A 15,371-nucleotide genomic window follows, 5' to 3' on the forward strand; every position below is an offset into this window, starting at 1 on the left:
TCACTCTGAAGATAGCCTTGTCCCTCCCTCAGGCCAATGTTTTCTACAAAGCATGAAATGCCTTCATGCTGAGTAAATATTATCTCCCAAAGCGGAAGTGCTTAGAACACTGAAGCCTCAGAAGACTTTTCATTTAAATGTGCACTTGCTTCTCTGGAGTTTCATTTTATACGGTAAAAGATAGAATTCAGAATGGTTAAAAGATTTCTTCATGCCTTTCATGGCCAACTCTAGAATACAATCCACTCTTGATGATTCCCATGTCAGAGCACTCTGCTTCAAACTGCTTCTTGTGCATTGCTGCTGCTGCTGCTAAGTCACTTCAGTCGTGTCCGACTCAGAGCGACCCCATAGACGGCAGCCCACCAGGCTCCCCCGTCCCTGGGATTCTCCAGGCAAGAACACGGGAGTGGGTTGCCATTTCCTTTTCCAGTGCATGAAAGTGAAAAGTGAAAGTGAAGCCACTCAGTCGTGTCTGACTCTTAGCGACCCCATGGACTGCAGCCACCAGGCTCCCCTGTCCATGGGATTTTCCAGGCAAGAGCCCTGGAGTGGGGTGCCATTGCCTTCTCCGTCTTGTGCATTAGCTTGTATCAATAACAGCTCTGAAAACCATCTCTGAGAATCCCAGGGTAAATAAAGTTGTTGTTCTTTAGTCGCTAAATTGTGTCCAACTCTTTGGGAATCCATGGGCTGTAGCCCACCAGGCTCCTCTGTCCATGGGTTTTCCCAGGCAAAAATACTGGAGTGGGTTGCCATTTCCTTTTCCAGGGGATCTTCCCGACCCAGGAATAGAACCCATGTTTCTTGCGTCTCCTGCATTGGCAGGCAGATTCTTTACCACTGGGCCATCAGTACTTTATTCCAGATCAGCTGGAATTAGGATCTAAAAATAGCTGAGTTTATATTTAAAGCGTAAAATTATCCATATGAGCACCTTGGAAAATTTCCAGATGATTAAACTGAATAAAAATATCACCTTCAAGAGCTCACTGACTATAAAACAGCTGCATTCTAAGCACTTTAGTGCGATGAATTCCTACTCCACATCCCTTGAGGGGTCTTTTCAAGCCGAAAGGTTAAGAACAAGTCATAAATGCTTGCGTTTTGTAGATAAAACCCTACCTTCTCGAGTTCTTGGTTCCTCACACGTTGCAGAATGTCTTGACAACAGTTGCAGTATTCATCAGCAAGGAAGGCCACCTAGGAGGATAGAGAGAGTCGTTTCGGCTGGCAGCCCACTTCTAGAATTACCTGCTTCTCATAGACCTTGCCGAGGCCCTAGTGTGTGTCAGCCGCTCAGCTGGCTCTGACTCTTTGTAACCCCGTGGCCTCCAGGCCACCAGGCTCCTCTGTCCATGGAATTCTCCAGGCAAGAATCCTGGAGTGAGTTGCCATGTTCTTCTCCAGGGGATCTTTCTGACCCAAGGATTGAACCCAGGTCTCCTGCATTGCAGGCCCTATAATAATACCATCTGGCTGTGGCATCAACCAAACTCTTTCCTGGGGCCGTGTGTTTTTACTGATAGTTATGCGAAGTGGTACCCCACTCCAGTATTCTTGCCTGGAGAATCCCATGGACAGAGGAGCCTGGTAGGGTACAGTCCACAAGGTCACAAAAGTCGGACCTGACTGAGCGACATTTTCATTTCATGTGGAGTAATGCATAACTTCAACTAAAATTGAAGTCACTTCGTTTTTGATGCCATAACTCATTTATTTCTGGGTCTGTACCACCCACTCTAAAGACCACCGATCTTTGCCACCTTTCCCTCTAAAGCCCAATTTCCCCTTTCACATGCCCCCAGACCCAGTTGCTAGAAAATACACAGACCTCTTTCTTGCTCTGTGATGGAGACCCTCATTCTAGAATGTGACATGATCCCAGGTGGAGTCTTTTTATAGGGCGTGAGGAGAAGCCCTGAATTTCCTGACCATCACCCAGCCCAGGAGGGAATGACAGTCCTCACGGGCCTGGCAGAAGGCAAATCTTAGTTCATTTTGTACAACTGTGATCACTGGCAGACTAAGAAGCCATTTACTGCCCTAGGCAGCAAGGCACGGAGCATTAGTCTCCCCGATGTGTGCAATCTTACTGTTAAAAAAAAATTTTTTTCCCCACCCTGTGTAGTATGTGCAACTTCCCAACCAGGGATCAAATTCATGTCCCCTGCAATGGAAGCACAAACTCTCAACCACCAGACCACCAGGGAAGTCCCAAGCCTACCATGTGGTAGGAGTATTTCTTTGCCAGTTCCTGCTCCCAGAATGGACATCTCCTGAATTCAGACAAAGGGGATCCAATGGGTTCTGTCTTGATCGGTGAATGATTGTCACCCTAAAACCATTTTCACACAGATTATTTCTTTAAGTCAGATAATAATTATTCACTGCTACTATAGGTTAATCTTTCATCCACACCCCTGGGCACTTTCTTGATCCCAGCAACTATTTCCTCTTGTTTCATTGAAAATGATACTAACCTTCCTCTATAAGACTATACTCTCTAGTCACCAGAGAGCAATTAGGATTTAATATTTTACATATTTAATATTTCAAAATGACCTTGCATTACAAATGCTGTATGTGTGTGTGCGTGCTAAATCGCTTCAGTCGTGTCCAACTCCTTGGGACCCTATGGACTGTAGCCCACCAGGCTCCTCTGTCCATGGGATTCTCCAGGCAAGAATACTGGAGTGGGTTGCCATGCCCTCCTCCAGGGGACCTTCCCGACCCAGGGATCAAACCCACGTCTATCTCTTGCACTGGCAAGTACGTTCTTCACTAGTGCCACTTGGGAAGCCCACAGCTGCTGAATAGTAACAACAAAAAGCCTGCCTATGAAAAACCCGATGCCATAAACACATTCTACAATGCTTGTCTACACGGTTGTCCGCCCCTGAACTAAAACCATCTCCTGTCTGGGTCACTATCCCTGGATTACAGAAATGGTCAGTCATATATAAAATCTCAGGGCCGAATGAACAAGGAAAGTGAGGGGCACTGACTTTCCTTTCGAAGAACAGATTACAGAATATAAAACATTTTCATTAAGAATGGAAAAAGGCCATGCGGCAGAAAGTGAACTCAACAATCCTGCTGCTCACCTCCCTGCCCTACTCCCACCCCAGAGCAAGGGGAGGCATGGCTGCTCCTGATTTGCATGAAGGACTGTACTCAGATGATTTCTTCAGGATTTCCCTGACATCTTTTGAATAATTTCCATTCTAATAGAGTAGGTGAGAGCATTCCTGGGAAGCTGGAAGTTGAGCCCCAGAGCCTGCCCTGCTGGACTGCACCGGGGTCGGGGGAGTCCCCCTCATCCTCTCCAACCTAATGGCCTGCTCTGTGGCAGCACAGCTCCAGGGTCAGTATATCCTCCTTGGCTTTCTCGTTCTGCACTCTGAGCCTTCCTAAGCTTCTCACTGAGCTATTCACTTCTGAGCTACTCAATTTGCTTAGCAGATCGTTCATGTGGGTTTGCAGTAGGCCCTTGTCTACACGCCACGGGAGGACAGAGAGGTCTTCTGAACTGCTCGCCCTACCCGGAGGGCTAGGAGTGCCACCCCAACTGTGTCCCACGGGCACTGCGTTCACTGAGAGCAGCCACCAGCTTCCTCCTCACCTGATGCTCCCTCATTATCAGCCAGCATTGCCTTGAGGATCAGGGGGTGAGTGGCTAAGGGCTGCCCATAATAACGTTATACACAGGAAAATAATTGCATCTAATTCAACAATTACTGAGTATTTCAGGGTCTATCATAGCAAATCTATTTTATTCAACACTCACTGCTCCTTCTTCTTGGAGAATGCGGTTATAATTAGTAGACTTTTCAAAGGCAACAATGTCTCCACTGTGACATAACAGATAAGAGAGAAATAATTTTAGTTAGACCCCTATTTCTGAGCTCAGGCATAAAGGTTCTTTTGCAGTGAGGTTATTTGTGTGGGGGGAATACCGTCCATAGGGTTGCATTGGAACCGACTCAGCACACACACACACACAAACACACACACAACTTTGATTTCAAAACCCTCCTCCAAGTTTCTCTCCACAACTGCTGATTATCACCTGCTTAAAGTTTTTTTTTTTTAATTCATTGTATAACTGTGACAATCACATATTTATTTTTAAAAGTTTATTCCCTTCAGAAGCAAGAATATGATGTCCTCATGGTTAGAACTTGCTCTGGTGAGAAAAGAAAAATCATCATGCAGATGAAGTCTTCTATTTTCTGATTTAGAGCTTTGAAAATGATCAACTCAGAAATGATAATAATATCCTGTGAGTCAATGGATGGGGCAGGGCACTTTCACAGAACAAGGAAACTGCGAAGGAATAATATGTAAGGTCCATGTCAGCACACCATGTGGGTTCACATGTCATCATGGAGAGTAGATTCAGTTCTGTGCACGTGGTGTGAGGTAGCAGACCAACACTCTGCTTCTGCTTCTGGATGCAAGTTCAAGGTCTTCAAGGCAGGGATGGCCTGGGATGGTGGTAGTCAGAAGGAAGTGGAGGAAAATGGCTTTCATCTCATGCAGGAAGGTCCTTCATCCCCTTCAAGCCTCTCTAAAGTCCCAGGAGCTCTCCCTTGACCTTAGGTTTGGGTCAGTCCATTCTCGAACAGTCATGTACGGATGTGAAAGCTGGACCATAAAGAAGGCTGAGCACTGAAGAACTGATGCTTTCGAACCGTGGTGCTAGAGAAGACTCTTGAGAGTCCCTTGGACAGCAAGGAGATCAAACCAGTCAATCCTAAAGGAAATCAACCATGAATATTCACTGGAAGGACTGATACTAAAGCTGAAGCTTCAATACTTTGGCCACCTGATGCAAAGAGCTGACTCACCAGCAGCAGAAGGGGGCGACAGAGGATGAGACAGTTAGATAGAATCACTGACTCAATAGACATGAATTTGAGCCAAGTCTGGAAGATTCTGAAGGACAGGGAAGCCTGGTGAGCTACAGTCCATGTGGTTGCAGAGTCAGATACGACTTAGTGACTAAACAGAAACAAAAAAGCTGTCAAATGACCACAACAGAAACAAAGCCAGGGCGCAGGAGTTACCTGGAGGTGAGTCGGCTCGGAGAGGTCACTTGGCTTCCATGGGGGCTGTCCCCTTGGCTCCTGCCCCACAGGCAGGGCCCAGGCGGTTAAGATTTAACTGCTGGGGGACAGGGAAGGGCAGCTTGGGAAGGAGGTGGCAGCTAACTCCACAACAGAACAGGCATCCTTGGCTGCTCTTATTTGTGTCGCTTGAGCTCTGAGAGCTTCAATTTTCCACCCGACGAAGGGGAAGGATGGGGTAGCTTCCATCCCTTAGTTGGGAAGAGCCCCTGGAGAAGGAAATGGCAACCCACTCCACTATTCTTGCCTGGAGAATTCCACGGATAGAGGAGCATGGCTGGCTATGGTCCATGGAGTCGCAAAGAGTTGGATACCAACGAGCGTCTAAACAATAACAATCTCCCACCACTAAAAGAACTTTTCCAACCCCCAGAACCTGTAACCTTCGCTCAGAGTCTCCAGGGTGTGCATGAAGGTTAGCAGATTCTCCCAGTCTCACAAAGGGGGTCAGAGGAAGGTCAGGGTCCCTTCTGGGTCCTGCAGACTGTCTGCTTCACTCAGCACAGTGTAGACACATAAAAAACACATTTGACTTTCATTAGCTTTTACGATCAATTTGGCTAAAAAGGGTCCAGCGTAAAGAGGACTGGGACATGATTATATGCCACACGACTCAGCCTTTTTTTTTTTCCTTTTCCCGAAAGTGTTGTGTTAGCTGAATACGCTTTCTGGCATATAACTTTCTTCTAGCTTAACTACAATTTGCATCCACATTCTCAGGTTCTGACATCATTTGTCATTAATCCAGACTTTCATTTGCATCATTTTGGCATCATCATTTGCCCTTGCAAATCATCCTAACAGCAGTGAAACAACAATGTGAAGCAATTACAAAGGTAAGAAGATAAAAATGTAATAAAACCGAATTCACGTCCCGGACGTGTTCAGCCTCAGACTGTGGAGGCAAGGTGTTTCATCTTCTCACCGTTGATGGACTTCATTTCCATTTTTACTCAAAGAACATGAATCAACGACTCTGTTTTTGGTTAGGAGTGTGTGTTAGTTGCTCAGTCGTGTCTGACTCTTTGCAACCACCAGGCTCCTCAGCGCATGGGATTTTCCAGGCAAGAATCCTGGAGTGGGTTGCCATTTTCCTCCTCCAGGGGATCTTCCTGACCCAGGGAATGAATCTGGTTAAGACACCCTTAACTTGTTTTTTAAATTTTAGGCCGTGCCATGCAGCATGTGGGGTCTTAGTTCCCCAACCAGGAACTGAACGTGTGCTCCCTGCGTTGGGAGCTCAGAGTCTTAACCACTGGACTACCAGGGAAGCCTCTCAACTTGATATATTTTTTTCCCATTTTATTTTTTTATCAACTTGATACTTTTACATCTCAAGTTAAATAGTCAATGTATGTATTCATATCAGGGTAGGTCTTATGATTGCAAAAAGCTTTATTTAATATCCTTTTGATTGCACTAAGCACACACACGACACTAACGATTAAAATACACTGAGCATTTGCCCATTGCTAAGTGCCTTATTCACTCCCCCTTACTCCTCACAACAACCCATTATGTAGTGGAGAGTAATTCATTATTTTCCCCAGTTATGTACAGGAAACAAGAAACAATTCACAGAGCCAGAAATCCAGCTCTGACTTCACATCTTCATCACTATTACCTCTTCCACTCTTTCGTCTTTTAAGACAGGGGTCCCCCAACCTCCAGGAGCTAATGCTGGATGACCTGAGATATAACTGATGCAATAATAACAGAAATAAAGTGCACAGGAAATGTAGCGCACTTGAACCATCCCGAAATCATCTCCCACCCCAGGGCATGGAAAAACTGTCTTCCACGAAACTGCTCTCTGGTGCCAAAAAGGCTGGGGACCACTGCTGTAAGACACACGTATGTGTGATAATAAAGAATGCACACGAGGAGGGCAAAGGAAGATGCGAGGGTTTTGAAACAAAGTGGAAAAGAACAACTTAAAAAATTTTTATTTTATATTGGAGTCCAGCTGATTAACAATGTGGTGTTAGTTTCAGGTATACAGCAAAGTGGTTATACACACATATGCATGTATCTATCTACTGTTTTGCAAATTCTTTTCCCATTTAGCTTATTACAGAATATTGAGCAGAGCTCCCTGTGCTATACAGTGGGTCCTCGCTGGTTATCTATTTTATTTTATATTGGCACAGAGTTGATTAACAAAGTTGTGTTAGTTTTAGGTGTGCAGTCAAGTGATTCAGTTATACACATACATATATCTATTCTTTTTCATTCTTTTCCCATTAGGAAGAACAGCCTTCTTTTTAAACTGGATTGGCTGAGTGTGGCTGAGGGGCGTGGGTTCCTTATTTTCTGTGCTGGGGGCTGTTGATTTTACATTGCTTAACTCTATCCCCATTAGATTTTTATGAGCAACTTAATTGCAAAATGATGATCTAACGGGACACCTTTGAAACTGCTGAAAGTCTGTCGTTCCCGAGGGAAAACGGCAACCAGAAGCCAGGCCTCCTCGGCAGACAGACAGCACGTCTGGGCGTCTGGGCTGGAGAGGAGGATGTGAGGGGTGCTTTGAACAGGTGAGATGGTTTGGGAGCTTCACCTGCTTTTCAAACCTCCCCCCAGCAAGGGTGCAGTCCAGGGCGGGATCCTCCACACCTATGTTTTGTGAGCTGCTAGACAACAACCAGGTAATGCCTATTTAAAAAAAAAACAAAACACACCTTAACAAGTTCCAACCAGCCTTGCGAAGCACAGGGTGGACACGGCCCAAGTGCGGGTTGCAACTTGGACCCCTGATTATACCTGAGAAGGAGGCCGCCCGGGACGCAGCAGAGCCCTGCTGTCGGGGGAGGGCTGGCCCCCAGGAGGGTTTACCTCCTGCAGGCAGTGGGGCCACGTGGACTCCGTGGGAAAGACACCGAGATGTTCTGGGTCTGCGGTGCCCACGATTGCTTGGCTGACAGCTCCCTTGAACTCGCCCTCCCAGGGTGATGAATGTGAAAGATAAACTGGAGCCTTTCTGCTCCCCTGGGCACAACCAGCCAGCCATGGACCCAAGGTCCTGGGTTCTGCGGGCTGCCAGGCAGCCCCCTGAGCTCATGAGCTGGCAGAGGAACAAACGCACAGAGAACAAAGGCAGGCGTGACTTGGGAAGGCCCGATTTTAGAAGCTTTTTACAGGCTTTTAATATGCTAAGTTGGAAAAGCTGAGTGAGTGTGTGTGTGTGTGTGTGTGTGCGCGTGCGTGTGGACTGGGGGACGGATGAGGGCAAGGGCTAGTTTTCATATGTCCTGAGAGAAACCTGGGCCTCCGTCCCACTAATCTCAGAAGTCACATTAGATAGACCAGGGATTCTTCTATTTGGAAAATGACAACGTTTTCCTTGTGACATGTCAGCCAGGAATGTTGCTTACGAGGTGGAGAATAAACATGTTAAGCAGAGCTGTTTCTCTAGATGTGACAACCACACACACACTCACACACACACTCTCTCTCCATTTCCCTCCCCTTCCCCTGACAATAACAGAGCATTTTATACTTTGGCCTCCATTCGCCAAGAATTTCTAGGTCAGCGCTTAGACCCTGGTCCAGGGCTCAGTCCGGCTGCCAGCTAAACAAGACTGGGATCTGGGGAGGTCTGTTCCCTGTATAAAGATGTTACCCTGGAGAGGGGAGCAAGGCAAGAAGTGCCCTGGAGTTGGGAAAGGGCTTCTTTGCATCTGGCACACGCTGCATATTTATAGTCATTTTCCTTAAAAAAAAAAAAAAAGCCTCAAGCTGCTCGTTGGTTTTGCAAATCAAATCTTGGTCTCTCCTTGGAAATGCTGCCTCAGCAGTTTTCAGTGGGATCCACCACAACACGGTCGTCCACCCCACCCCCTCCCTCACCTCCAGGGAAAACAAACGCTCTGACACCAGGGCTCCGGGTCTGCTTGCTCCTGGGCCACCTGTGAGGAGTCCAGTGAAAGAGGTCCCGGGCTAGGGATCCTGTCCTCCTGCTAAGCCGCTGGCGTCAGGAGAGGGCGGGGTGGATGGTGGCAGAGAGCTGACAGTAGAATTTCTCCTCTGAAGGGGCTCCGAGGGACAATATGGGGAGACAGGGAGGAGACAGGGGCTTATCTCAAGACTAAACTGATTTTAATTAGATTATCTGCTTTTTCTGCAGTGCCTGGTGGTGGCAGTGATGAGAAAGCAAAAAACCCCCAGAGTCCTTTAAAGCCACTAGCCTGGCTCCCAGCCAAATCTCTATCCTGATGCTCTCATCCGCGGTTTCCATTTCTTTCCTTAACATGAGGTCCAGAAAACACACACACACACACACACACACACACACACACACACACACACACAAGATGCCCTTGAAAAATCCAGATGCCTTCTCCTTCCCGAGGCAAATATTAGCAGGAAAGTGCTAATCAGACCTCAGTTGGCTGCACCCTCAGAGAAGCGCCTGGCTCAGTGGAGCTGTCACTCTGGGGAACAAGGAAGATGCTGGTCTGTGGTTGGCTGGGGGATCCCCTCCGGGTTCTGAATGCTAGTGAGCCTGTAACAGCGGGACCTGAGGGTGTGCCCTGGGCGGACACAGCCACCTGCCTTCCTCGGTGTGTGAGGACAGGGGGAGGTGCTTGGTTAGGACACTGTGTGAACACGTGTGCTACCTGTCCAGCCCCCCGGCCCCCAACACACACACACACACGCACATGCACACAGGCCAGCGTGAGCAGGGCTCTGAGACTCAGGGACAATCCAGACTCTAACTGCCAAAGGGGGGATGGATGCCAGCAGAAGACGTCGGCAGGGGAAGACTGGCCACTTCCTAGGACCTGTCATCACATGTTTTCCTGGACTGAAGGGTGAGGCTTGATTCATTTGTAATGTAGGTAGCAGAAGTAAGAAATCATTCAGGGTCTCGAGCTGAGCTCCCTGCTAACAGCAGGCCCCCACCAGCTGTCTGTTTTACACACATACAGTATCTATATGTCAATCCTCCTGTCTCAATTCACCCCACCTTCCCCTGCTGTGTCCACAAGTCTGTTCTGTATGTCTGTCTCTACTCCTGCCCTGCAAATAGGTTCATCACCACCATTTTTCTAGATTACACATATGCGTTAATATACGATATTTGTTTTTCTTTTTCAGAATCCACTCTCTGATGACCTAGAGGGGTGGAGATGGAGCAAGGGGAAAGGAGGGAGGTCCAAGAGGGAGGGGATATAGGTATTCATATACCTATGGCTGACTCATTTTATTGTACAGCAGAAACCAACACAACATTATAAAGCAATTATACTCCACTAAAAAATAAAATAATCATTCAGAGAGCTCCATTTTACCTCTGCCTGATCTCCCCCAATGGTGACATCCTGCCAAACTCTAGTACAATATCACAATCTGGTTTTGACACTGATACAAATCCACTGATCTCACTCGGATTTCCCAAGCCTTCCTTAAACTCATTTTTGCATGTGGGCATGTAGCTCGCCTGTGGAAATGCCTGCATCCAGCACCACGGCTGGGACACAGTGCGTGTCTCATCACAAGGTGACCACGGCTGCACCATCTCTTGCTCCCTCAGCCCAACGCCCCTAACTCCCGGCAACGAGGAAGCTGTCCTCCATTCCAGAAATTTTGCCATTTCACAAATACCACATGATATCATTTATTTGTGGAACCTGAAATATGACACAAACAAACCAATCTACAAGACACAAACAGGGTCACAGACATAGAGAGCAGACTTGACGTAGTCAAAGGCAAGGAGGGTGGGGGAGGGATGGATTTGGGGGGGTGGGGTTAGCGGACGCAATCTGTTATACATAGGGTGGATAAACAAGGTCCTGCTGTGGAGCACAGGGAGCTGCATTCAATATTCTGTGATAAACCATATGGAAAAGAATATGAAAGAGAATATGTGTGTATGTGTGTGTGTGTGTGTGTGAATCATTTTGCTCTACACTTGAAAACTAACACAACATTGTGAATCAACTACCCTTCAACTAGAAAGGAAAAAAACTTTGTCATTTCAAAATGTTTTATAAATGAAATCACACAGTATGGAACCCTTTGAGATGGTTTTTTTCCACTCTGTAATTCCCTGGGGATTCATCCAAGCAATTGGATTGATAGCTGGATTGAGAGAGAAGGAATGATGTCTTGCAAGGACGGGATGATGGGGAGCCAAGACAGACACGCATTTGATGTCCTCTGAGCAAAGCGAGCATGGCTGAAACCAAGGCTGTGCATTCGGGAGAAACTGGCAACGTGGATGGGAAGTGCCTATAGAAAGAGCTGGGGACGGTCACCAGTCTGGGAAGAGGGGGCTGTAGGCTCTACACAGGAGGTAAGAGCAAGTTCCTGAGGTTTCCGAGCAAGAAAGAGAAAAACTGAAGAACTGGGGGCAGGTTAGTCTCATGGCTGTGTTCAGATAGTGGTGAGGTGAAGGGAGGGAGCTTACATAGGACCCATGAAAATAATCTCGATGTGAGACGATGAGGACATACAGGAAACACCTGTAACCAGGAAGAGCCATCAGGAGACCCAGGAGGGGAGAATTAACAGGACTTGTGACCCGGGAGTCAGGGAGGGCTGCAGGGTGATCCTCTGCATAGGTTCTATCTCTTGGGATCACAGATGGAAAAGAGGGCGTCAAGAGGCAGAGGTGATGGGAGGGAGCGAATGAAGTTAAAGTTCTACCTCTTCAGTGGGAGGGACCAGTGGGTCCTCTGCATGGGAACATCCAGGAGATGGCCCAACAGAACATCCCTGGGGGTGGGTGAGACGAGGAGCAGGAGAAGTGATTCAGGAGGAGGACTCATCCGTGGAGGGAGCGGCAGGTGAGAGACAGAAAAGAATGCGGTGTCCTGGGGTCAAAGTGTAGGAAAAACGTCATTAATGATGAAGCGGCGGGTCTCTGGGAGATGCCTGCCCTGGTGGGGAAGGGAAGGGCTCATTCTAGGGAAGGGACTGGATGACGCAGAGTCCTGAGGGCTAAAGGAAAGTTCAAGCAGGACATGGCCAATTCTGTCAAATTTGACAGAGGAGAAGAGCAAAGACAGTGCAAAATGGCCCTGGCCGTTGAGATGATGATGAAAATGAACGGTAACTGAGGAAATGAACGTGGTACACGTTTCTCTGGCAGACGATGTTGCCAGAGACTGACGTGCATGTCAGAGTGTTGATGTGATGTGCGTGTTTCCATCCTTAAGAAGGATGAATGGCACAACAGCCAAAGAGCCAGTTCGAGTCAACGCAAGTACAAACGGTCCTAATATGAACCAGGCTGTGACCAAGACCAAAGTACCTAAGTGACAGGTACTAACCTGGTGCACCTTTTTCCACCCAGAAGGTAGCAGTACTGGGCATAGAAGAAAGAACTTCTCTTGATACAGATTCCGTCGTAATGATACCTGAAAAATAAACACGGTCTTAAAGATGGTGTCAAACCACTAACTGGGCTCGGGAGAAGAGACAGGACAGCCTAGCCAAGGAAGACTTAGAGCTGTTCTCTAGGGTTCATCATTGACCCCATTTAGCAGGAAAAGCTAATCAGTCATTCAGCCTGACCAGGCTCTGGTAGGTGGACCATTTCATACTATCTCACACACATCGGCTTTGAAACAAGCTGGCGTATGTCCTCCTCTGCTTTCCTGACTTATGACACTTGAATATGAGAGATGCCACAGGGAAAGCCTCCTGTCGTCTCTGCCATCAACTTTCTCAAAGAAATGCAGACCAACTCCAGTGTTCCCTCTGCTGAATGGACTCAGGTTCTCAAACCCCCATAAGGAAGTTTGGTTCCTCCTCTGCTAAGCCCAGGAAAGGAAGCAGCTTGTATGGGCTCATAGCAGCCCAACAATTTTTTTTTTTTTTTTTTTTCAAATTAACTATTGCCCAATGCTTAACTTGGCAAACACTTCCCATGCCTTCAACTCCTTCATGGGTGGCAAGTCCTTCCCTAACTTGGCTTCTGTCCCTTCTTAGTGATTTCTTGCTCTCGCTGATTTCTCCTGACTTTTCTTGATTTAAGACAAACAATAAGTAACAATGATAACTGAGTGATAATTATAACAGGATACACCCGATAATACTGGAATTTCCTTTTGTGTTAAAAATATCACCTGGGTACCTTGGTCTCTTGAATATAATTCAAATATGCGAATTAGATGGAACACTTAGCAATTTTAGTTCAGAGAGTAATTAAAATAGTTTTATTGTTCTAGGGCTATCATTACTTAACTATTAGACATTTACATGTCTAAACATTGAAAGTGTTGAAACAGAAAAATACAGTGTGACTTTTGTACTTTAACACAATCTCTTGAGAAGACAGAGACTCAAATTCGGTTCTGGCATCACCTGAATTGTATCAGGCACTGGGAATTTCATTTAATTATGGGAATTCTTTGGGAGGAGTTGATATTTATAGTTTGTTTAGTTTTGCACTTTTTGGTCATCCATTTTGAGATTTTTCAAAATGTATGTTTTTAACATTTAGAATAAAACCAAAATGATCAACCTACCTGGCACTGCCTCTCGTTCCCAGCCTCCGGGTGCCAAGATCAGGGAAAACCAAGTGCACGAGCTAAAAGAGTAAGTTAGATTTAAAGTTGCAATTTTAAAATTTAGAAATAGAACTTTCAGCTTCATCTTTTGCCATGTTTAACCTGCATTCCCTCTTTTCTAATCATAAAGAAAATACAAATAAATGAAATTTGGAATAATCAGACAAGTATAAAGAAGGAAACACAGCACTCCAAGGGAACCACCATGTAAACTCCAATGCAGTTCATTCCTGACTTTTTTCCAAAGCCTTCCTGTGCGAGTGGATTCTGCAAGTCTACACTGGAAATACTGGCATCGTCACAATTCTCGTGTCAGCAGCTCTGCTTCCCACTTTCTTCCCCCTACCTTGTACTGTAAACATTTCCCCGTGTCATTAAAAATCCTCTAAAAACAGGGCATTACTAACACTGCAAAGCAGTCCATCATGCTACTTCCCTTTTTCCAATGTGATTGGCATTTTCATGTTAAAATGTATTCATTTACTTTTCATTTGAAAGATTTTGCTAGCAAATGTTACAAAATATTAAATGAGAGCTACTTCTGACTCAATGTTTCATCTCCCCATCATTTATTTATTTATTTTTGGCCATGCCAAGTGGCTGTGGAATCTTAGTTTTCCAACCAGGGAATCAAACCTGCATTGGGAGGGCAGAGTCCTAACCACTGGACCACCAGGGAAGTCCCCATCCCCACTATCTTTTTTTTTTTTTTTAATTGAAGGATGATTGCTTTACAGTATCTGTGTTGGTTTCTGTCAAACATCAACATGGATCAGCCATAGGTATACACATCTCCTCCCTCTTGAGCCTCCTTCCCACCTCCCTCCCTACCCACTATCTTTCTGATGTACATTCTGTTAGCACTGATATGATATCTATGACCAATTATATTTTTTAAAAACCAGAAGTCTGTTCTGTCTGAAGGTCCGTGACAAACATAGTATCCAAGTGCATGACTGTTGAAAAGGGAAATCCTGTATCCTGGTAAAACTACAAAACTACAGAGCAGGAGGGCAGGATGTTCCAGGCGGCTCTGTAATGATTTCTTCCATGTTCTCTACGTCTCTGGGTCTGCCTTCCTCTCTCTTTTATTCTCAGCTTCCAAGTGGGAGGGTTGGATGTCATGAAACATTTCTCCTGCCTGCCTCAGACCCTACCTCTTCCTACAGGAAGGCTCCCCCACTTTCCCCCGCCCCGCCGGACCCTGTGTGGAGGCACAGAAAGGGAGAGGAGGGCAGGTCTGGAATGTTATTTTTTTTTTTCCATATTTACTTTACATATATTTTAATTGGAGTATAATTGCTTTAGGTCTGGCACAATTAACATCAAAGTCATGAGGCCAAATCAAGGAAGGAGAACCGAAAGGGATGCGAAACATAAGCCACAGGAGAGAGCTCCCTCAGAGGCTCCCTCCCTCAGAGCCTCAGGGCTTCCCTCCCTCACAGCTGCCTCAGACCCACCCTCACTCAGAGCTCCCTCAGAGCCTCTCTTCTTCAGAACTAACTCACACCAACCTCCAGAGCTCCCTCACCCTCACACCCTTTTCCACTCAGAGATCCCGAGGACCCTTCCTCACTCAGAGCTCCCTCAGCGCCTCTTCATCGCGGCTCCCTCAGAGCTTCCCTCAATCAGAGCTGCCTCAAAAAAGTCCCTCCTTAAGAGATCCCACAGAGTCTCTCTCTATCACAGCTCCCTCAGACCATCAGACCCTCTCTCG

At 46.5% G+C, this 15,371-nt stretch overlaps 1 protein-coding gene across 1 annotated transcript in view; it reads right to left on the bottom strand.

Annotated features, from left to right (window-relative positions):
* The window catches only part of RFX8 (regulatory factor X8), a 52,235-nt gene that overhangs the window by 24,200 nt on the left and 12,664 nt on the right, over positions 1-15,371 (bottom strand). Inside the window, exons 3-7 of the mRNA XM_070798320.1 lie at positions 13,613-13,674; positions 12,413-12,499; positions 3,791-3,854; positions 2,228-2,338; positions 1,126-1,203 (exon numbers count right to left, since the gene is read on the bottom strand). Coding sequence (XP_070654421.1) covers positions 1,126-1,203; positions 2,228-2,338; positions 3,791-3,854; positions 12,413-12,499; positions 13,613-13,674 — 402 coding nt within the window. The remainder of the gene's footprint in view (positions 1-1,125; positions 1,204-2,227; positions 2,339-3,790; positions 3,855-12,412; positions 12,500-13,612; positions 13,675-15,371) is intronic.

The sequence above is a fragment of the Bos indicus genome, chromosome 11 (genome assembly GCF_029378745.1).
Source record: "Bos indicus isolate NIAB-ARS_2022 breed Sahiwal x Tharparkar chromosome 11, NIAB-ARS_B.indTharparkar_mat_pri_1.0, whole genome shotgun sequence".
Classification (NCBI taxonomy): domain Eukaryota; kingdom Metazoa; phylum Chordata; class Mammalia; order Artiodactyla; family Bovidae; genus Bos; species Bos indicus.